General features: G+C 34.9%; 1 protein-coding gene and 1 non-coding gene across 2 annotated transcripts; one reads left to right on the top strand and one right to left on the bottom strand.

Moving 5' to 3' along the window:
• The first annotated feature begins 12,325 nt into the window (after positions 1-12,325).
• Positions 12,326-12,432, top strand: LOC113864142. The gene has a single exon (XR_003504745.1). It is a non-coding gene; the product is annotated as a small nucleolar RNA R71 (small nucleolar RNA).
• Positions 12,433-16,092: 3,660 nt separating this feature from the next.
• LOC113862354 lies at positions 16,093-17,394 on the bottom strand. Its single transcript, XM_027495445.1, has one exon. It carries the CDS (start codon positions 17,392-17,394, stop codon positions 16,093-16,095), a length of 1,302 nt encoding a protein of 433 aa, XP_027351246.1.
• Positions 17,395-24,734: the final 7,340 nt, after the last annotated feature.

Raw genomic sequence — 24,734 nt, 5'->3', positions numbered from 1 at the left:
TATATGCCTGACAATTATTTTAGAATTGTTTACATGTTAGAGACAATTGATGGGTTTAATATTTACATAACACAATGACTTTAAAATATGTTACCTTAAACTCTTCAAACCACATATTCCTCACTTCTTGTGGCACCTTGGTCCAAGTAGGCCATGGACTATCAAACTTAGACTTGATTATTTTGGAAATAACCTTTGAAGGTAGATAACTATTGGAAAAAAATAATAAATCATATAATTAGATAGTTATAAAAAAAACATTTTGATATAATATGTGTATATCAAAACTAACTTACTTATGTTTGGCTCCTGGGGCAAGCCATATCTTCTTATCAGTGGAATCTGTAGTTCCAGGAATTGGTAACAATGAAGTCACATACTACTCTGACAATAATTCTCTTGAAGGAGGCTGTGTGCTGGTAGGAGTAGTTGTGCCCCCCAAATTTTGAGGAATAGATGGAACTGATTCAACATCTGTATGTGATGCTGCCGAGCCAGGTGTATTACATATGCTTTGTGGAAAAGATGTTTGAACATAACCTCTAGCATGACTTCGAAATTAACTTCGACTTGTACCTCTACTATTATTGTCTGCCATCTATTTCCTTGAAAAAAAACATAGGTAAATTTTATACACATTATAAATATGACATATAATATAATAAATAATTACCTAAGGTGACAGTGAATCACTTAAGTTAGTATTAATGTCACTTTCACTATGAGTTTCACTATCACATTCAGTTGAGGAGTATGCATCATCATTCTGTTCATCTGAATTTTGTTGATTAAATAATGATGCAACATCAACTTCATCTCCTTCACCACTAAGATCAGCAAGACTATCATCATAAAGATTAGAATCAATTTGCAACATTACATGAAGGTCATCAACAACATGCACTTCTTGATATGGAGTTTCAATGTCAACTTTATCAAACAAGTTATTATTTATTGCACTACGTGCCTTAGTCTTTATGACAACTACCCAATCACGATGTCCTTCTGGATATGGTGTGTAACAAACTTGTTCTGCTTGTTGTGCAAAGATGAATGGGTCATACACCTTATATCTCCGTGATTGCTTAAGTTGAATAATTCCATATTGTTTATTTACTTTTGTCCCTTGATATGGAGTATTATCAAACCACTCACACTTAAAAAGTACTATCTTTTTAATGGGCATGGCAGTATACTCTAATTTAATAATATCAGTCAACATTCCATAAAAGTCATCTTCTAATGCACCACGTGTTCCTCGTACACAGATACCATAATTAGAAGTTTTCATGCCTTTATTCCATGCTTTTGTGTGAAATTTATACCCATTTATGATGTAAATAGGCCAAGACTCCACCCTTCTTAATGGTCCCCATGCCAACGAAATTAATAGTGGTTCTTTAATTTGATTTTCTGGATTTTGAACCTATTTATCAAACGTAAAATTAAACATAATAAAAAATTAAGTATAACATTACTTGAATATTATTTTGAAAAATAAAATAAAATAAGTCGTACATATCGTTTGAACCAACTAGGAAAATGAGAGGCAATTTCTTGATCAATTTGAGAGTTTGAAATATCATGTTGAAGCTCTCGTAGGAGTTTAATATAAATACTACAAATATCAAACAAAATGTGTTAGGAGTAATATTAAAAAAAAATACCAAGCGAAGGTCATCTAATTGAATGTAGTAAGACATTGATCAACTTACTCTAAATATGGCTCTATTTCACAATTTTGTAGAACATATAGATGAGCAACATTCAACTCGTTCTTCTAAGTAATATTGATAGAATTTGCCACAACTGTGTCTTGGATAATTAAAAATAGAGATTGGAGGACTAGATGAACAACCTTCCCCTTCAAAATTACGTGGAATTATAGTCCTTCTTGAATCTATGCTTGATGGATAGTAAAATGAAGCAAAAGTAGATGTTTCTTTGTTGTTTGCAATCTAAACACTAGCAAGTGCACTAGGATTGCAGCGAGTAATGAGTAAATTTAAGATCCGAGTATCGTCTCCACAGGGAATTAGGAACTCAATTATCACTTCACAGAAAAATAACCATTTGAGCCATACGAATTTGGGAAGAGAATTGTATCATATAAAAGCAATAATCAGAGCAATCAAAAGTAAAGAACTTGCAGAAAAACAGAGTATAAGATTTGTGATGAAATGAAATAGCAATGAAGGATAGTTAGAAATTTACTTCACAAGAATATCAATATCAATCCAATTAAATCCTCTGAACATTCAAGCAATTGAATAATTGACAATCAGTTTCACATATACCTAGCCAAAGGTTAATTCCTTAACTCATTGACCCTAACAATCCACTAAACCTCCCTAATCCTTTACGTGAGATTCAATTTCAGGTTGCATTAAGAATTAGAACTATAAGATTGCAGAATTAGGTCTCCTTATCCCTAAGAAATCCCTAAACTCTGGTTGCCAATTCAGATCGGAGCAAACAATCCAATTCCCATTGGTAAAGATTCCTCTTGATTAATCAAATGAATTTCCATTCAAAGATTGCATGAAAAGCAAAATTAACAACTCAATTAATCCAAGAACTTAAAGTTCAGAAGATAAAGTCGAATCAATACATCAATTCGAGTTCCATAAACCCCTAACTATGAGAAATTAAGCACACATTGCAACAAAAACAAAGAAAGAAGAAGAAGAAGATGAAGAAGAATGCAGAGCAGCCATGGCCACGAGCTCCAATCCGATCCCTCTTCTTGGAGCTTCAAGCTTCGACCCCAATCTTCTCTCCCCTCTCTCTCAACGAGAATCTAACTAACAAAACAGAAAATGAGCAAAAGACCCCAGTTTTCGCGCTTCAATCATGTATATATAGAAACTCCAGTTCTGCGCGTTGTCACTTTTCTTCACAAGAGTAACCACGCAGAAGCTTTATGTAATGCGCGTGTTCACTTTCAAGAGCAATAGTAACCACGTGCAACTTGCAGAGTTGAAGGCTTCTCTGGAACATTCACTTTAATTCATAAGAGTGGCAACGCAGGAGGTCGAGGGCTGCGCGTGATCACTTTCGTGAGTAATAGTAACCACGCGCAAGCTGTCCTGATACAAGTGCCTCTGGAACGCTCACTTTCGTTGGCAAAAGTGATAACGCACAGTTCATCAGGAATGGAGTCTTCTCTGGAACGCTCACTTTCGTTGGCGAAAGTGATAACGCACACTGGCAACACTCACTCTTGTAAATAAAAGTGATTACGCACAGGCTCTTCTTCTCCTTTAGGCTCTGGAATGATCACTTTCGCTAACAATAGTGATCACGCCCAGGCTGCATCCCATAATTCTTGTATTTTGGAGTCCAACATTGCCATTCTTCCTCTTCCTTTCCATTGATAATCCATTTGCATGACTTTTGCTCAGATTTTTCCTTCAAAAACAAGATAAATTCCTTAAGAACTAAGTGTGATCTCATTTTGAGAATGGGAAAAACAACTTAAAAAGAAATTCACACAGAATTCACAAAATTGTCAATCATTTTTATTTGATTAACAGCCAGCAATTTATTATCTATTCTAGTATTTTGGTGTTTTTCAGGAATAATTCAGTGTAATGTGAAGCTAACTCATGAATAAGAGGTAGAGAATGAAACCCCCCTTTCATGGCAGCTTGTGCAAGTGTCAGCTTCCATGGTGTGTGAGTGTTGTGTGGTTGTGACATTTTCTGCACAAAATACCAAAAATTCCGTCAATTATCAAGTGAAAAAGGGATTGAATTCTGCAGAATTAATGTGTTCAAAACATAATTGTTCAGAATTAGCATGAAACCAAAATATACCAAGTGTGCAAATTACAAACCCAAATTCTAAAATGAAACCAAAAAGTTTGAAACTTAATTACAAGACCGTCAAGAGAAAATTCGAATTAACAGAAAAGAAAACAAAAATCCTAAACTAGTCATCTTGGGCATCCTCTTCATCAGAAATTTCATCTTCATCTTCTTCCTCATCTTCTTCTTCCACCACTTCTTCAGTTGGCTGTGGAAAATGAGTTTTGTAGATTGGCAAGTCTTTAAAGACTGATGAGCGTAGACATTGAGCATTCTCAGCCAAATCTGGTGTGTGATAAAAGTCATCTTTGGTCATTCCCATCTTCTGACCAAGATTCATCAACACACATTCCAATAGCAAAGTTTCTGCCTTCAAACTGCTGTGGAGCTCAGTTTGTCGTTCAGCCAATTGATTTTGCCTTTCAACCAAAAGATGTAGGATGTCCTTCATCTTCATTGGTTTCTCCTTTCTGAACTGGGTGGGGATAGGTGCAGCTGAAGTGCAGGAGGTGGTGGCATAGATTTCCTTTACCATTGAGACAGAGATAGGGAAAGCAGATCTGATTTTCTCTTGGTAGTCTCCAACTTCAACCCCTGCATCCTCACAAAGTAAAGTGATTAATGAGGGAAAAGCTAGTGAATCTCTTTTTGTTTTCAAAATATTTAAGATACATTCACTAATTACTTCCCCCACATCAATGTACATATCATTAACGATAGCAAACAATAATTCAGCCCTCTTTACTGCCAGGGTTGAACTATGCTTGACTGGCATGAAAGAGTTCAACAGAAAAGTACTCCAGACTTTAGCAAATGGTAGCAAGTTCTTGGTGGTGATACACTTGGGTTTCAGGGCGAGGTTCAGCTGCCAAGTTGTGCCTGGCCTTCCAATTCTGTGCAGGATTTCAATATAATCCTTGTCTGGACTATTCTTAAAGTCAGTGAAGTCCATCTGCCCAGGTTGCCTTTCAGTGTAAATTTCCAACACTCGATTGATGTTGGTAGCAGTGAAATCCACCCTCATACCCTTGATCATTGTGTGAAATTTGGGAATTTGGTCTCCCTTGAACCGCATTGCATTTGCATAAAACTCCTGTGTAATTTCTCTCCAACCATTATTAGCCAAGGAGCAGAAGTTGTCCCATCCCCTTTTCTGAATTTCTTCTGAGTACTCAGGGTAGTTGCCTTCAGCAATTTCAAAGGCTCTATCTGGGACAATCTTCCTCCTCAGAATATTTTCCTTGAAATAGTTTTCGTGAGCAATACTCCTGAATCTTGGATCATGATCAGTAGGGGTAGAGGTAGAAGGAGCATTTCTTCTGGTCGGCTGAGGTGGTGAATAGGTTGCAGGTGTGGTTACTCTTGGCTGAGGAGGGTCAGTGATTTCAATGGGTGAGGAAGGTGAGACACCATCAGTTCTTGCTCTTTTTGTGGTTGGAGAATTCCTGGCTGTTCCAGCTTGCAAATTCCTGATAGATCTCCCTCTTGGAGTGTTGCTGGCAGATCCAGCTTTGGTCTTCTTAGAAGGTCCAACTGGTGTATTCAAAGAAGTTCTGACCATTTTGAAGTGGCTGTAAAAACAAAGAAGTAATTTGATAGTTTAAAATTCATGACACAAAATTGTGACAGTATACATCTCTTGATAAATTCAATCAATCCATGTGCAGAATTCCAACTTGCAGTATGTATCTTTTTACAATCAGTTGCTGTCATGAGAATGTAATCATATAAACACACAAGCACTATTGCAAATTACTAAGCAATCACAGTCAAAATTGGTTAAACCTTTAAATTTGTAGTTTAGAGTGCGCACTCTCAAAGCACATCAGGTTAACGCAGAGATGCTATTATAGGTCATCAACATATTTTTTTACATGCTCTCTTAACTTTTCAGATATACCAGAACTTAGGTACAAAATTAATCAAACCATATTCAGGGGATTTTAAACTGGCCTTCATAATTTGTTCCCTCAGAGTTCACAATTTCACCAAGAATGCAGAAAAAGAATCACAATTTTCAACCACATTTCAACTACTAATGGTTCCTAAAAGAATTTATCTTCTGACAGTAAAATTCCATCCAGAATATTGTCTATTGTTTCTTTGAATCACATACAATTAGATCAATGCACTCATTCATTATCATCAAAGACTAAATATCAGCTTAATGCAGGACTATCAGTATGCTATCTGTACAATCAGGCAGTGCAATATATAGCAGTAATTTGTTCCATACAACTCAGTTCAGACATCAACATTCAAATATTGCATGCAAAGAGTATTGTCGTTGATGGCAACTGGAATATTTCTATTTCTTTCAAAGTCATGTTCAGATTTTTCGCATAATGCAGATGTGAATATGTTAACAGAGGAGATTGAATGACTTTGAAAACCTATTCACAGTATTTAAAGTTCCTTAAATTGAATACGGTCAAGATATTTCCCTATTTGCCATTTTTGACATTTTTCCAGAGTTGCAGCAAAGAAAAACCCTAAATATAATTTCGTAGAATGCAGAGAACGTACCTTGAGCTTCAGAAATGTGAATGACAGTGAAAAAGAAGGAGCAATTGCTTGCTGGTTGCTTCACGAAAGAGTTAAAGTCAGAGGAATTTCAGAGGGAAATGGGGATTTAGGTTTAAATGGATGTGAGCGTGGTTCCTTTATATTGAGTCTGGAGTCACGCGTGTGCACGTGCCCACTTTTTAAGTGAAAAGTGAACGTTCTCTTATTAATAAAATTCTGCGTTATCACTCTTGTCGAACAGAGTGAGTGTTCCAGAGAGCTTGGAAATTTTGGATGCAATGCGCGTTATCACTATTGCTAGGCAAAGTGATAACGCGCAAGCTTATTGCTTGAGCGTGGTCACTTTTTTCATTAAAAGGCGTAACGCGCTAAGAAATATTTCATACTTACCTGCGCGTGGTCACTCTTGACAAGGAAAGGAAGTGATCCAGAGAGTGTGTTTTTCCCATCTGCCTCTGCGTTATCACTCTCATCAGCAAGAGTGATTGTTCCAGAGGGGAAATCTCAGAATTCCATCTCTGCGTGATTGCTTTCCTGCAAAAGAGTGATTCCTTTCATCAATCCAAGTTCTCCAAACTTTAATTGGCTCACTTAACAAATCATAATCATTCCAATACACACTCACCATATAAAATACCTATTTCCCTCATCATGTTCACCCTTAATTACATATGCAACATTCATCCAAGGCTGAATTCTGCAGAATTTCTACTTAACATATTCACAATGCAATTCTGACTTTTCCATAACACATTATAGCATGAAGTCCAATTGCATTTATCAGATTCGCTACAAATGACAGATTTAGCATGCTTCAAACTTTACCTTTTGCATCAAAATTACAGGATATGATGAGTATGATGCAGAACTTTGTATTTTGCAGAGAATTTGCAGAATTTGATAACTATTATTCAGACTGTACAAGAACTTTAAGCATTCTAATTAATTCCAATCTGCATTCTTGTTTCAGCTACGAGATTTATTCCAAACATCAAATTCAGCAAGGTAACCAAGATGAAAAGTTCAGACTTTGACTTCTATGAACACTGTTAATTCAAAAATAATGCAGAAAACTTAAATTGGGTTAGAAATGTGAGTTGCCTCTCACAAAGCGCTTCTTTAATGTCATTAGCTTGACATTAAATGTTTCTCACTCAAGAGAAACCAGTTTCATGCATGATATGTTCCTTGTAAACTCCTCTCCATGATAAATCTTCAATCTTTGGCCATTGACCTTGAATTCTCTCCCTGTTTTCAGATCTTCTATAAGAATTGCTCCAAAGGGAGAAGTTTCCTTGATTAAAAACGGTCCAGACCATCTAGATTTCAGTTTCCCTGGAAACAATTTTAATCTTGAATTGAATAATAGTACTTGCTGGCCAGGTCTGAAATCTTTTTGCAGAATAAATTTGTCATAGATCCTCTTGGTTCTTTCTTTGTACAACTTTGCATTCTCATAAGCTTGTTGTCTAAATTCTTCCAATTCATGCAACTGTAAAACTCTCTTCTTTCCAGCACTTGACAAATCAAAGTTAAGCCACTTGGTAGTCCAATATGCTCTGTGCTCCAGCTCTAGAGGTAAGTGACAGGCCTTTCCAAATACTAGCTGATATGGAGACATACCAATTAGAGTTTTAAAAGCAGTTCTATATGCCCACAGTGAGTCATCCAGTTTCTTTGACCAATCCTTCCTTGAACTGTTCACTACTTTCTCTAGAATTTGCTTGATCTCTCTATTTGAAACCTCCACTTGTCCACTTGTTTGTAGATGGTATGGAGTAGCAACCTTATGCTTCACACCATATTTCATTAATACAACTTCAAGATACTTGTTGCAGAAGTGAGTACCTCCATCACTTATCAGCACTCTAGGCACACTAAATCTTGAAAAAATGTTCTTTCTTATAAAAGAAATCACTACCTTTGCATCATTTGATCTGGTGGGAATTGCTTCTACCCATTTAGACACATAATCCACTGCAACTAGAATGTATTCGTGTGAGAATGATGGGGGAAATGGTCCCATGAAATCAATCCCCCATACATCAAATGGTTCCACTTCTAGGATGTTGGTTAATGGCAGCTCATGTCTTCTTGAAATATTTCCAGTTCTTTGACATTTATCACAGTTTTCCACATACTTATTGGCATCTTTGAAGAGTGTAGGCCAAAAGAAACCTGCTTGTAAGACTTTTGCAGCAGTCCTTGAACTTGCATGGTGGCCTCCATATTCTGAATTGTGACAATGCCATAGTATCTCAGCTTGCTCACTTTGTGGAATGCATCTTCTAATTAACCCATCTATTCCAATTTTGAACAGATATGGGTCTTCCCACACATAGAATTTGCTGTCATGTAAGAACTTCTTTTGCTGCCAAGTAAACCTCTTTGGAATGAATTGAGTGGCTTTAAAATTTGCAATGTCAGCAAACCAAGGCATGTTTTCCACTGCAAACAGCTTTTCATCTGGAAATTCTTCATTTATTTCCAATGATTCAGTGGTTAAACTCTCCAAAGGAAGTCTGGACAAGTGGTCAGCAACACTGTTTTCTTTCCCTTTCTTGTCTTTGATCTCTAGCTCAAATTCTTGGAGGAGTAGAATCCATCTTAATAATCTGGGCTTTGCATCCTGTTTTGTCAAAAGATATTTAAGAGCAGCATGATCAGTGTATACAATCACTTTTGAACCCATTAAATATGATCTAAACTTATCAAAAGCATGTACAACAGCTAAAAGTTCTTTTTCTGTTGTTGTGTAATTCACTTGTGCAGGATTTAACACTTTGCTTGAATAATAGATAGCATGTAATTTCCTATCTTTTCTCTGTCCTAACACAGCACCCACTGCACTATCACTTGCATCACACATGAGTTCAAAAGGTAATTTCCAATCTGGTTTTGCAAGAATAGGTGCAGAAATCAGTTTCTCTTTTAAAACAGAAAATGCATGCAAACAATTATCATCAAATATGAAATCTGCATCTTTTACAAGTAAATTACTCAAGGGTTTAGCAATCTTGGAAAAATCTTTTATGAATCTTCTATAAAAACCAGCATGTCCTAAAAAACTTCTAACTCCCTTAACATTGATAGGTGGAGGCAATTTACTAATGACTTCTATCTTAGCTTGGTCCACCTCCATTCCTTTTTCTGAAATTTTGTGACCAAGGACAATGCCTTCTTGTACCATGAAATGGTACTTCTCCCAATTTAACACAAGGTTAGTATCTTGACATCTCTGCAAAACAGTGGATAGATTAGCTAAACAATCATCAAAAGAATCACCAAAAACAGAGAAATCGTCCATGAACACTTCTATGATGTTTTCTACCAAATCAGAAAAAATAGAAAGCATACATCTTTGGAAAGTGGCAGGGGCATTACACAAACCAAATGGCATTCTCTTATATGCAAAGACTCCAAATGGACATGTAAATGTCGTTTTCTCTTGATCCAAAGGATCCACAGCTATTTGATTATATCCTGAATACCCATCAAGAAAACAATAAAATGAATGTCCAGCAAGTCTTTCTAGCATTTGATCTGCAAACGGTAGTGGGAAATGGTCTTTTCTGGTTGCATTATTTAATTTCCTATAGTCTATGCACATTCTCCATCCAGTCACAGTCCTAGTAGGGACAAGTTCATTCTTTTCATTAGGTACAACTGTCATACCACCTTTCTTTGGAACAACTTGGACTGGACTTACCCAATTGCTGTCAGAAATGTGGTATATTATTCCTGCATCTAACAACTTTATGACCTCTTTTTTAACTACCTCTTTCATAGTTGGGTTTAACCTCCTTTGTGGCTACACAACAGGTTTAAAATTCTCTTCAAATAAAATTCTGTGCTTACAAAATGAGGGATTTATACCTTTCAGATCTGCAATACTCCATCCAATTGCAGATTTGTGTTCTCTCAAAATTCTAAGCAATTTTTCCTCTTGTTCTTCCTTAAGTTCATTATTGATGATGACTGGATTTTCATGTTTCTCATCCAGAAATGCACACCGCAGGTGTGAAGGGAGTTGTTTCAGTTCTAACTTTTGCTTTTCCTCTTCTTTAGCGTCCTTTTTCAGCTCTTCTTTCACCAAATTTTCTGCAGGTTTTTGCATCGGCAGAGCTTCCAATTGCTGCTGCATTTCCATGATATCTTCTTCATTCAGAGTTTCAGATTTGTCATTCCCTGCAGATATTATTTCTTCTAACACAGCAGTTTCATCAAATTCTTTCATATGGTGTTGTGTCATAAAAGCATCCAGTATATCTACCTTCATACATGTATTATCTTCAACTGGATATTTTAAAGCTTCAAACACATTATATATTACCTTCTCATCTTGAACTCGAAGCATAAGTTCACCTTTTTGCACATCTATTAAAGCTCTCCCGGTTGCAAGAAATGGCCTCCCTAGGATCAAAGGAATGTTAGAATCCACTTCCATGTCCAGAATCACAAAATCTGCAGGAAAAATAAACTTATCAACTTTAACTAATAAATTTTTAACAACTCCATATGGATAAGTGTATGATCTATCAGCTAGCTGCAGTGTAATGTTGGTGGGCTTCACTTCCTCTATGCCAAGTTTCTGCAGAACAGCCAATGGCATCAGATTTATGCTTGCTCCCAAGTCACACAATGCTCTTCCCACAGTGCAGTTTCCTATTTCACAAGGAATGCTAAATGATCCAGGATCTTTCAGCTTTTGAGGAAGCTTTCTCTTGAGAATGGCACTGCACTCCTCTGTCAAAGGTACTGTTTTTTCATGCTCTAGCTTTCTTTTTCTGGAAAGTAGTTCTTTCATGAACTTTGCATATGAAGGCATTTGCTCCAAAGCTTCTGCAAAAGGAATGTTAATTTGTAATTTCTTAAAGACATTCATAAACCTTTCAAATTGTTCCTTTTGTTTAGGATTTTGGACTCTCTGAGGATAGGGCAGCCTCTTGTATTTTTCTGGGTCTATTGGCTTACAAGCTTCCTCAAAGAGTTGCTTTTTGGTTTTCCTTTCAGAATTCATAGGAACATCTACTTTTTCTTCTGAATGGTCTTTCTTCAATAGCTTAAAATTTCCTTGTTGCAGATCTTGTTCAATGTTTCTTTCTGCTGCATCATTCACTTTCTTTTCTACTGGTTTAGGGCTTGCAACTACAGCTCCACTCCTTGTAGTTATGGCTTGACATTGCTCTTTAGGATTGATTACTGTATTGCTTGGAAATCTTCCTTCATCCCTGCTGGATAGTTGTTCAGCTAATTGTCCAATCTGTGTCTCTAGTTTCTTCATGGAAGCTTCTTGGTTTTTGAAGCTTGTTTGAGTCACCTTCATGAATTGCAGCATAGTTTCTTCCATCTCAGTCAACCTCTCATTCATAGGTTTGGAAAATTTTTGATTTCCTTGAGGTTGAGTGGATGAATTCCTCTGAAAATAAGGCTGTTGTGTTGCTGGACCTGCATTAGAAAAAGGAAAATTTGAGTTAGAATTCTTTCCAGCAGAATATTGATTATTCCAATTAGAATACTGCTGAGTTCTATTATTCAAAAATTGAAATCCAGGGGGATATGATGGCTGTTGTCTCTGAAAATTATTCATATAATTCACTTGCTCTTGTGGTTCACTTGTGGATGCCTCACATGCACCATTTGCATGGTTTCCTCCACAAAAATCACAACTTAGCTGACTGGTAGGCATACTCCCTGTTTGCAGATTGTTGATTTGTTGTGTTAAGGCAGCTAATTGTTCTGAAAACATTTGATTTTGTAGCTGATTTTGTGCAAGAAAAGTTTCCAGAACCTTAGCTTCATGACCAGAGTTTCTTCCTTGATTCCTTGAGTTTGAATTCTGATACATTGAAGATGCCATCATGTCAATAATCCTCTGAGCTTCTTCCAAGGACTTTGTATTTAATGAACCTCCAACAGCAGCATCAACCATTGTTCTTGTTACTGCATTCATCCCATTATAAAAAGTTTCCAATTGCATCCAATCTTGAATACAATGATGTGGACATCTTCTTAGCAATTCTTTGCATCTTTCCCAAGCTTCATACAATGATTCTCCATCTTGCTAAACAAAGGATGTAATTTCTCCTCTCAGCTTAGCAGCTTTGGATGGAGGGAAGTACTTGGTTAGAAACCTGTTCACAAGTTCTGTCCAGGTTGTAATGCTTCCTTGTGGTTGAGCTTGTAACCAGCATTTTGCTCTACCTCTCAAGGAAAAAGGAAATAGTCTCAGTCTGATGGCTTCTTCACTAACCCCATTTATTCTTATGGTGTCACATAGTTGTAGAAAATTTGAAATATGTAGGTTAGGATCATCAGAATTTCTACCAGAAAATTGATCTTATTGGACTAAGTGTAATAAAGCAAGTTTAATCTCAAAATGGTTGGCTTGAATAGTTGGCCTGATTATAGAAGAGTTAAAACCTTGCATGTTAGGAATTGCATAGTCCCCTAATGTTCTAATTCTATTTTGTTCTGCCATCTCTATTTCTGAATTTAGTTGTCTCAAAGATGTAGGTGTTCTTTTCACTCTAGGATTGTTCTGAAATTCTAGAGAATGGACAGCTTCTAATTCACTATCACTCCCTATGACTTTTTCTGCTCTAGACTCTTTTCTCAATCTCCTTAAGGTTATGTCTATGTCAGGATCAAAGACTAGAGTTGATTTGTTTTTGTTTTTGCCACGCATATACAAATCAAAATGAAGCAAAAGTAAACTACAAGTTAGTATTCAGAACTGCACCACGAAAATTATGCAGCAAATATCAGTAAAAGTAATTGAAACACAAGTTTAAAAGTTGCAGAATTATGCAGAATGGACAAAATGTCTAACTACAGACTAATACTACAGAAATTCAGAGAAACAAAATACTCAATCTAGCTATTCTTATGTTACTAATGATATTGAAACTCTAATTCCCTGGCAACGGCGCCAAAAACTTGTTGTTTGCAATCTAAACACTAGCAAGTGCACTAAGATTGCAGCAAGTAATGAGTAAATTTAAGATCCGAGTATCGTCTCCACAGGGAATTAGGAACTCAATTATCACTTCACAGAAAAATAACCATTTGAGCCATACGAATTTGGGAAGAGAGTTGTATCATATAAAAGCAATAATCAGAGCAATCAAAAGTAAAGAACTTGCAGAAAAATAGAGTATAAGATTTGTGATGAAATGAAATAGCAATGAAGGATAGTTAGGAATTTACTTCACAAGAATATCAATATCAATCCAATTAAATCCTCTGAACATTCAAGCAATTGAATAATTGACAATCAGTTTCACATATACCTAGCCAAAGGTTAATTCCTTAACTCATTGACCCTAACAATCCACTAAACCTCCCTAATCCCTTAGGTGAGATTCAATTTCAGGTTGCATTAAGAATTAGAACTATAAGATTGCAGAATTAGGTCTCCTTATCCCTAAGAAATCCCTAAACTCTGGTTGCCAATTCAGATCGGAGCAAACAATCCAATTCCCATTGGTAAAGATTCCTCTTGATTAATCAAATGAATTTCCATTCAAAGATTGCATGAAAAGCAGAATTAACAACTCAATTAATCCAAGAACTTAAAGTTCAGAAGATAAAGTCGAATCAATACATCAATTCGAGTTCCATAAACCCCTAACTATGAGAAATTAAGCACACATTGCAACAAAAACAGAGAAAGAAGAAGAAGAAGATGAAGAAGAATGCAGAGCAGCCATGGCCACAAGCTCCAATCCGATCCCTCTTCTTGGAGCTTCAAGCTTCGACCCCAATCTTCTCTCCACTCTCTCTCAACGAGAATCTAACTAACAAAACAGAAAATGAGCAAAAGACCCCAGTTTTCGCACTTCAATCATGTATATATAGAAACCCCAGTTCTGCGCGTTGTCACTTTTCTTCACAAGAGTAACCACGCAGAAGCTTTATGTAATGCGCGTGTTCACTTTCAAGAGTAAGAGTAACCACGCGCAACTTGCAGAGTTGAAGGCTTCTCTGGAACATTCACTTTAATTCATAAGAGTGGCAACGCAGGAGGTCGAGGGCTGCGCGTGATCACTTTCGTGAGTAATAGTAACCACGCGCAAGCTGTCCTGATACAAGTGCCTCTGGAACGCTCACTTTCGTTGGCGAAAGTGATAATGCGCAGTTCATCAGGAATGGAGTCTTCTCTGGAACGCTCACTTTCGTTGACGAAAGTGATAACGTACACTGGCAACACTCACTCTTGTAAATAAAAGTGATTACGCACAGGCTCTTCTTCTCCTTTAGGCTCTGAAATGATCACTTTCGCTAACAATAGTGATCACGCCCAGGCTGCATCCCATAATTCTTGTATTTTGGAGTCCAACATTGCCATTCTTCCTCTTCCTTTCCATTGATAATCCATTTCTATGACTTTTGCTCAGATTATTCCTTCAAAAACAAGATAAATTCCTTAAGAACTAAGCATAAATTCTACAAATGTGAAAATAACTACAAATTGAAATAAAACTTTCAATCATTCTCTTTTTCTGAGTTTTTCTGCTTTCTTCATATATTTTCCTTATTAAATGAGCTAGAATTATGCTAAACTATCAGTAAAAATATGGATTCATCATTCTTCTACTAAATAGACTTCACAAATGGACCCCTCTATCTTGGCCTTGTTCTTCACTTTTTCTTTCACAGATCACAAGAACCTAAATTTCATGCATTGTAATTTATTAAAACATTTAGTAATAAAGATAAACAAAAATATCTTTATATTAAGATGTTTTAAAAATTTATACCTCTCAAATGGATACATCCAACGATATTGAACTGGACCACCAACTTGTGCTTCATAGGGCAAGTGAATTGGAAGATGTTCCATCAAATCAAAAAAAGTTGGCAAAAATTTTGTTCCAACTTACACAATAACATAGGAATAACACGTTCCATATCTATTAACTTGTCTATGTGCAGTGTAGTGCAAGTCAATTCTCTAAAAAAGTGGCTAAGTTCAACAAGTGGTTTACAAATAGTGTTTGGTAGACTATCAAATGCAATGGGAAGTAATCACTGCATGAATACATGACAATCGTGACTTTTCATTCCATGAAACTTTGCTTCTTTAATATCAACACATCTACCTAAATTTGATGCATAACCCATCTAAAAAATTAAGTTGTTTAATCCACTGACATACACTTATTCTTTATGACTTGGTTAAAACATATTTAGCTTTTGGTTTAATAAATTAGCCACCTCCAACATCTTTTAATTCAAGATCCTTCCTTTTGCATAATTTTGCTAAATCTAATCTTCCATTCACTACATCTTTCGTCTTACCCTTAATATCCATAACAGTGTCAAACACATTCATAAACACATTTCTCTCAGTATGCATGACATCAATGTTATGACAAAGAAGATGTGCTTTCCAATAAGGCAACTTCCAAAATATACTTTTTTTAGTCCAATTATGATGTTTACCAAACTCAGGTAACTTCCTCCCTTAAGACTCCCATATGAATGGCAAGTGTGAAATTCTCTTCCAAATTTCTTCTCCACACAAACGAGGAGGCAGAGAAGACATCTTAACACAACGCCTCTTGAAAGTATTTTTATTCCTCCTATATGAATGATCATTTGGAAGAAATTGACGGTGACAATCAAAGAATGTGTTCTTATAGCTATGATTTAAATGACTTGCCTTTGTATGTTCCATACATATTAGGCAAGCAAGTCTACCTGCAGTTGACCAACCTGATAACATATCATAAGCTGGAAAGTCATTAATTGTCTACATTAAAGCTGCTTTCATGTTAAAATTTTGTCTTAATGATATATCATAGGTTAGAATGCCATTATTCCACAAACTTGTCAATTCTTCTATGAGAGGTTGCATGTACACATCAATCTTGCTTTTGGGATTTGTTGGACCAGGAATGAGGATTGTAAGAAACATAAACTCTCTTTTCATGCACATCCCAGGTGGAAGATTATATGGTGTTAGAATGATTGGCCAACATGAGTAAGCTTTACCATATTGTCCAAAAGGATTAAACCTATCTGCACATAATCCCAATCTAACATTTCGAGGATCTTCAGCAAATTTAGGATACATGATATCAAAATGCTTCCAAGCTTCTCCATCTGCTAGATGACACAACACACAAGGATCCCTGTGATTCTCACGGTGCCATCTCATGTGTGATGAAGTAGCCATTGAAGAGTACAATCTTTGAAGTCTTGGAGTTATTGGGAAATACCATATTCTTTTAATAGGGACTTTTTTTTTAATACCCCTTCTACAAGTTATTTTATATCGATCCTTGTGGCAATATTTGCAAGTTGTAACATTATCATCTTCATCAGTATTACAAAACAACATGCATCCATCTTGACAACAATCAATCTTTATACAACTCAATCCCAAATTCGCAACTGATTTCTTAGCACGATAAAGATTTGAAGCCATTAGATTTCCATTTGGCATGGCTTCACCCATAAATTGAACCATACGATTAAAACATCCTTCTGACATGTTGTAGTCAAATTTTAAACTTAGAGTAACTAAAGAAGCTAATAATTTTGAGTGAGTATGACATCCATCCCATAACGGAGCTTGTGCACTTGCCAACATGTCATAGAATTTTTGAGCATCTGAATTTGGATCTTCTTCAAAGTTTTGTTCTCTTAGTACAGGTTGTTGTTCCATAACTTGACCAACTTCGGGACCAACATGATCCATGATCATTTGCTCATATGGGTTGAATTCTTCCCTTTGGTTATTCATACCATAATATGATTCTTCCACCAAAGTAGGTGGGGTTGGTAGCATTCTCTCACCATGATTTGTCCAGTAGTAATAATTTTTCATGAATCCCTGTTCATAAAGATGTACCATAACATCATCCACATAATGGAACCTTCTACATTGACATTTCTTACAAGGACACCTTAATTGTTGATACTTTTGGAAGCTTTGTTGTGTAGTTGCAAACTCAATAAATTCATTAACTCCTTTAACAAACTCGTGTCTCAAATGCCTATTATGATCCAACCTAGTCTCCATCCATCTTCGATTCTCAGGAATTTCCATTACTGCTAACTATAACAAATGAAAAATAGAGTTTGTAATCACATCCTATTAAGCATTGCTCTCTACTAACAAACTATGATTTAATCTATCAAAGAGATGCATAATTATAAATTACTTAGCATACAACCAGTATCCTGCATTAAATCAAGCAGAATTACACCCTATTGAGCATTGCTCTCCACTAACAAACAATGATTTAATACATCAAAGACATGCATAATTATAAATTACTCAGCATACAACCAGCATCCTGCATTAAGTCAAGCAGGATCACACCCTATTGAGCATTGCTCTCCACTAACAAACAATGATTTAATACATCAAAGATATGCATAATTATAAATTACTCAGCATACAACCAGCATCCTGTATTAAGTCAAGCAGGATCACACCCTATTGAGCATTGCTCTCCACTAACATACAATGTTGTACTTTAATACCTGAACCTTATGCCTCAGTTGTGTAATGTCAAAACTCTTTTAAAGGTCTTTGTCTATTGCCTCCTTATTAATGTCTTTAATTTATGTCTGTTAAAAGTAATAAAATTAAAAGCCAATAACTATAAAGAATAAACAAAATGATAAGAATAAACAAAATGCTTGTTCAAAACTGAAGCAAAGAGTGACATTGAAATCCTTATTTTTCTTTTTCTGCAAGTTCAAAACTTGAGCAAAGAGTGACATTGAAATGCAAGTAAATAGTATTTCTTACAAGAAAATAGTATTTCTTTTTTATTTCATAGATGTTGGTATCAAAATGAATTCATTGGTTATCAACATTAAATATTGATTTCAACTGGAGAACATTGTTAATCTCACTAAAAAAATATCATGTAATAATGGTATAATATTTATTTTTAAAAAAAATTAAAATTATGATATAGACTTTCTGTGCATTATTTGTAATGCATGATATTGTTAATATATGTACTAATAATATCTATTACAATAGTTTAATTTTCATTTATATAAAGGTTATACCAACAAATACAATTTTAAGATTCATTCTTTCTTTACAGGGCATTGAAAGAGTTCTGAAAAGGTTTGGAAGCAACATTATATTCTTTAACGGTTTAAGAAACCCTTAGAGCGGTGGAGGGTATAATCTTATAATTTCACAATTATATAAAAGGGTATAATCTTTACAATATCTCATACTTTTTATTCCTGTTTTCTCTGTTTATTTGTGTGTTTTATGAGCAGAAGCTCACATGTAGACCTAAGGTTCTCAACCAAGGAAGATCCAGAGTGGTTAAAGGATGTAAGGAAACAAGAGATAAAGATCATAGCAAGATGGATCTCACAATATTATGAAGACATAAAAATGAAATAAGGTTTTTATTCCTGACGTTATTTGACCTTGGAAATTCGTGAACCAATATATTCCTTTTTCAATGTCATTGGGAAGATATTGAAGATTTGTTCGGGATTAATGAGGACCAAATACTCAAAACCAGGATGGGTAGCCCAAAACATGGAGCTGACATTTAAATAAATAAACAAATAGGAAATCAATGTCGGATCCCAGCTATCCGAAAAATGCAAACTGAAGCGGAGGATTACAAAAAAATACAACACACAAAAGGGGCAAACCAAGCGCTTGTGCGTAGGAAGAAGTGAATCAACCAGAATGGCGACAGGGAGGAGAGGCAAAGAAACAAATTGAAGTAAATTCCCAATTTTTATCACTTTTCTTTTTCCAATTCAAAGCCCTACAAAATCCTCACCCCAAAATCCCACCAGCCCATGCAACAATTAAGTTCGGAAAACATAAAGATGCAAAATTTTAAACCTCAAACGATGCATGAAAGCGAAATTGGAAGAGAAGAAACTTACAGATTCAAAAGTTAGAAGATAAGAAGAACAAAACTTCACTCTCTGCGTGTGTTTCTCTATCTGCCACTCTTAGTAACTAAGTGAGAGTTGGGTTATTTTCCTATCTTAATAGTTCAGACTTCAAATGCGAATTTTAAATGCTGTTAAATGTTTACGTAAGAAGTATAAGCTTAAGCATCCCTTAGTTACTATATCTCTTGTCATACTATCTTAGGTAGCATTCGAACTAACAATTAGATGTGTAAATTTAGTTTTTATTTTATTTAAATAACTCATTATATTTTAAAAATAATGTATTAATGAAGGTATTTTTAATACTCTTCTTGACTGTGAAGGATCTTTAATATAGTGACTAATCATTAAAAGATAAATAATTGACATAAAAACAAAAATGTTAATTTTATATTTTATATTTAAATTTGAATAAGTCATAAAGTTTTGTTTAAAAATATAATAAATATTATTTTTAAAAAAAAATTATTATTTGTATATTTTTAAATCAACTATAAGAATAAAAATAAATAAAGTAGTTTCAAAAATACAGAAAATTATCAAATTTTCACTAGTATCGAGAAATATCTTTACATTTAATTTTGTATTATAGTTGTTCGGGATTAATCATATTTTGATATATAAAAAGGATAATCAGGACATTAGATGAAACATTAGTGATACTTGCACAAAATTAAGAAACCTTCCGTTTTCACTTTTTAAAAAGTGATTTAAAAAATGGATTAAAATATTATTTTTGTTTCAATAGTTTATAAAAATTAAAAGTTGTATTTTATTTATTTATTTTTTTACAATTATATTTTTCTTAAAATTTATGGATCATTATTAAGACTTTAAAGTTCAAAGATAATATTTTATATATCATAATAGTATGTTAATATTGATGCTTTTTTATTTTAAAAAATATATAATAAAATATAATATAATTTTAATTTTATATTCCATTAATTCTATGATTTAACTACATTTAATTTTAAAAATTAATATATTTTAGTTATGCATTAAGTTGACATGGTCTTATTTTATTTTCAATATTATTGTATCATAATTAAGTTAATTTTGAGTAATATTATAGTTTCTATTCTTATGCCTTTGTTTTATCTCCAACCAAACACAAGCCAGCAAAAACTCAACATGCCAAATTTGACACTAAATTTATTAAAAAAAACACTTTTTTTTTCTCCAAGGGCGTGTAAATATTTTTCCAAGTATCAAACCCAGAGAGAGATTTAAGAGGCTGTGTATCAGTGACCTAGTTTGTGTGAGCGGGGGAGAGGAGGGTGAAACACCTCACGTTCTCACTAGGATTTTTATTTTTTTAGGTAGAATTTTTTATTTTTATAAAATTTTTATAATTTAATATTATATATATTATTTTATAAAAATATTTTAATATTTAATAAAAATATATTAATACTTTCTTATAATTTCAATAATAACAAATATTAATTTTAAAAAAGTTATATGAAAGTTAATATATAATCTTTTTACATTAATTATAAAATAATAAGTAAATTATGTAATAAATTTAAATTATTATTTAACTTAAAACCAATTAATAACTTTTGTTAATATATAATATTTTTAATTTAAAATTTTCTTAATAAGTAAAAAATATTTAGTAAAATATCGCAGGTAATAAGAAAAATTTTAGTAGTGATCGGATAAATCATATCATGTTTACTAGATTAATATAATTATATTTAAAACAATTGTAATTATTTTTTAAGAGTATATTTACTAATTTTTATTTGAATATTTACAAAATAATAAAACAATATAATAACTAATTATTTAATAATTTTAGGTTTAAATATGTTTTGACTACCTCCAAATATGGCAATATTCAAAAAACTACCTCAAATTTTTTTTTTTCATTTTAATGCCCAACTAATTTTTTTTTCAAATTTATACCTGACGTTAACCTCTGTCAGTTAATTGATGATGTGGCTAACAGTTTGTTGGTGACGTGGCTAACATTTGAATATCTCTCATCAACATAACCCTAAACTACCATATCTGATTACATGTCAGCAATTTTAAATTTAGAAAAAGAAAAAAATTAGAAAATAGAAATTTAAGCGCGCAGTTGGGTCTTGGGAAGTTACTCAATCTTGAACACTCAGAGCAATATTTTGAAATAGAAAGCAAAGAATCCTTGAAGCCGTTGAATACAGAGTGATTGTAAGAAGCACACGTAGTGTGTTTCGCATCTTCATCTTCACCTTTGCTGTTTATTGTTTTCGAAACAAACAAACATCTGCCTTATTGTTTTTTCCTTGTTTCTCAAGCACCGTGGTTGTTACCAGAGGCGACGTTGTGGACATTGTTGAAGGTAAGTGTTATTTAATTAGAGTATTGCGGGTTAGGGTTTTCTTTCATAAATTTGTGCTTTAACTGACACGAAAATTTGTTCTTTTTCGTATGTAGATGACTTTTAATGCTATAATTCATCATGGGGGTCGTTTTGAACTGGACCCTGTGATGCACTATGTTGGGGGCAAAAAGGCTGTTCTTGTGAAAAATATTGATATGGACAGGTGATCGTACTTTGAAGCAATTGGAATTTTAAGAGAAGAGTTAGGTTACGGAGAGCACCCTGTGAGGATATTGTGGAAATTTGGTCCTTCTGACTTCAAGGAAATCAACTGTGATAGTGTAGCCCTGGACATGGCTAATTTTTCCATTTGTAATAATGTGGAGGTTGAAATATATGCTGTTTGTGAAGGAGGCAATGAGGGTGTTGTTGGGGACAATTTTTTCAGTAGTGAGGAGGAATCTCTCAACGAAATTCATTTAGATGAAAGTGAGGAGGATAGGGCTGGTGACATTGATGATGGATTTGACAAAGATGTTCTAGAATTTGGGCGAGTAAAAGGAAGAAGGAAGAAGTCATTTGCAAAGAAAGTGAATGAAGATGTTGAGGCTAAGGAGGTAGATGTTGGTTAGAGTGTTCATCAGCCTGAAAATCCCAATGTTCATGTAGAGGTTGTCTAGATTTCTGGAGATGAAAATTCTGTTGAAAAATCAACCCCTGAAGGAGACTTACCAAGTGCGCTTCAGAGTGATGGTCAGTCTAGAAGAAGAGTGGCTGTTGGTGGTGGTGTTGCAGGTGTTGGGGGTGGGGCTATTGCTATTGGTGGTGGGGATGCTGCTGTTGGCGGTGGGGATGCTGCTATTGGGGGTGGGGATGCTGTTGAGAAACCTGGAGGTGGGAAAAAAAGGAAAAAAAAGAAGGGTGCTAGGAAGATGCAATCAAAAAGAGTTAATGTTTTTGGTCAGAGTAGTGAAGGTTTACACAATGCAGATGATTTTTATAAGGCACAAGAAGTATAAGTTGATGACATTGATCATGGTTATGCAAGTGAAGAGTTGGTAAGTGGTGACTCTAAGGAAGATGGTTACAGAAGGAAATATTCTAGATTTAATGCTGATGAATTGAATAAGGATTACAAGTGGAAGTTCGGTTTGGAGTTTACTTCCATCAAAGAGTTTAAGGACGCAATTCAAGAATACAATGTGCTGAATGGAAAGGAAATCAGATTCGATTTGAACGACAAGAGGAGGGCAAGGGCAAGATGTAGGCATTGTGCTGAATACTCTGTATATGTTAGTAAGGTCAGTAATTCAGAAACTTATAGGTTGAACACTCTGGTTGACAAACACACATGTGGAAGGATCTTCCACAATAAGAGTGCGAAGTCAACTTGGGTTGCGAAGGTGTTGATTAACAAGATGAAGTCCAGGACTACTGACATGCCATTAAAGGATATTGTTGGAGAAATTAAATCCAATTATTCCATTGGGATAACACTGTCAAGAGCATTCAGGGTTAAACAAATAGCTAAAAGTGTGATTGATGGTGATTTTGACAAACAGTATGATTTACTTTGGAGATATGCAGCTGAACTGAAACAAAGAAGTGCAGGCAATACCTGTGTCATTAAGGTTTTAAGGCCTTCTTTAGATATTTTACCAAGGTTTGACAGTTTCTACATGTTCCTTGAAGGTCCAAAATTAGCCTTTAAGAAGGCATGTCAGCCATTGATAGGACTGGATGGATGTCACTTAAAAAACAAAATTGGTGGCCAGCTTTTGATTGTTGTTGGGAGAGACCCAAATGATCAATACCTGCCTTTGGCTTTTGCTATGGTGGAGACTGAGACAAAGGATACTTGGAGATGGTTTTTGAATTTGCTCTTAGAAGATATTGGCTCCATTGAGGATAACAAGTGGGTCTTTATGAGTGACCAACAAAAGGTAAGTGTCCATTTTCAGTTTTTGGGAACCAAGTTGAGATGTTGGTTCATTTTTTTCAATATTTTTGCTGAGTTTCTGGTTGATTTCCGCCAGGGCTTGATGCAAGTGTTTGAAGAATTTTCTGTTCCTATTGAGCATAGATTCTGTTTGAGGCACTTATACAACAATTTTAAGAAGTTTGGAGGAGGACTACAACTAAGAGATCTCATGATGGGTGCTGCCAAAGCAACATATGAATAGCTTTGGAACGCTTACATGCAGCAGATCAGAGATTTGAATAAGGCTGCCTACTGGTGGCTATTTAATATGGATAGGAAAGCATGGTGTAAGCATAAATTTTCAAATTATCCAAAATGTGATATACTAATGAATAATCTTAGTGAAGCATTTAACAGCACAATTCTGATTGCAAGAGATAAACTGATTATTACAATGTTTGAGTGGATAAGGATGTATTTGATGAATAGGTTTTCTAACCTTAGGGAGAAAGCTAGTGCATACAGGGGTCGGATTATGCCTAAGCCTTTAAAACGACTGGATAAGGAGGTTGAAAAGTCAAGAAATTAGGTAGCAAGTTGGGGAGGGCATGGAGACTTTGAAGTGACCCATTTACATTCTGTTGAGAAATTTATAATAGATATCGATAGGAACTACTGTAGTTGTAATTTCTGGGATCTAGTAGGTATTCCATGCAGGCATGCTTGGCTGCCGTACAATTCAAAAAATTGGACTTTATGAACTATGTTGATGACCATTATTCTCGGGATACTTATGTCATGTGTTTGCACACAAGATTTCCACCACAAATGGCCAGGACATGTGGCCTGAAACTGAATTTGATGAGATCCTACCCCGTAAAAATAAAAGGGGTCCTGGAAGACCTAAAAAATTGAGAAGAAGGGAACTTGATGAGATTAATCCAAATATGACAAGATTGACAAGAGATATTGGTAAGTATAAGTGTAAAAGATGTGGTGTACAGGGTAATAACACAAGAACATGTTCACAGCCAGCCAATCCACAACCAACACACACTCAAACAGCTGAGACAAATGTTGAAAGCTCAATACCTTCTCCACCTGTAGCAGCAGATGCACAACCATCTAAACCAGTTTAGAAAAAGGCAGATGCACAACCATCTAAACCAGTTCAGAAAAAGCTGTATTAGCCATATCATTTGAACACTTTTGTAACATCTTAATCCTTAGTGCCCCTGATTTGCTGAATTTTGAC

Source organism: Abrus precatorius, unplaced genomic scaffold (assembly GCF_003935025.1).
Source record: "Abrus precatorius isolate BTA unplaced genomic scaffold, Abrus_2018 Scaffold3, whole genome shotgun sequence".
NCBI lineage: Eukaryota > Viridiplantae > Streptophyta > Magnoliopsida > Fabales > Fabaceae > Abrus > Abrus precatorius.
This window is presented reverse-complemented; position numbering and strand designations above follow the sequence as displayed.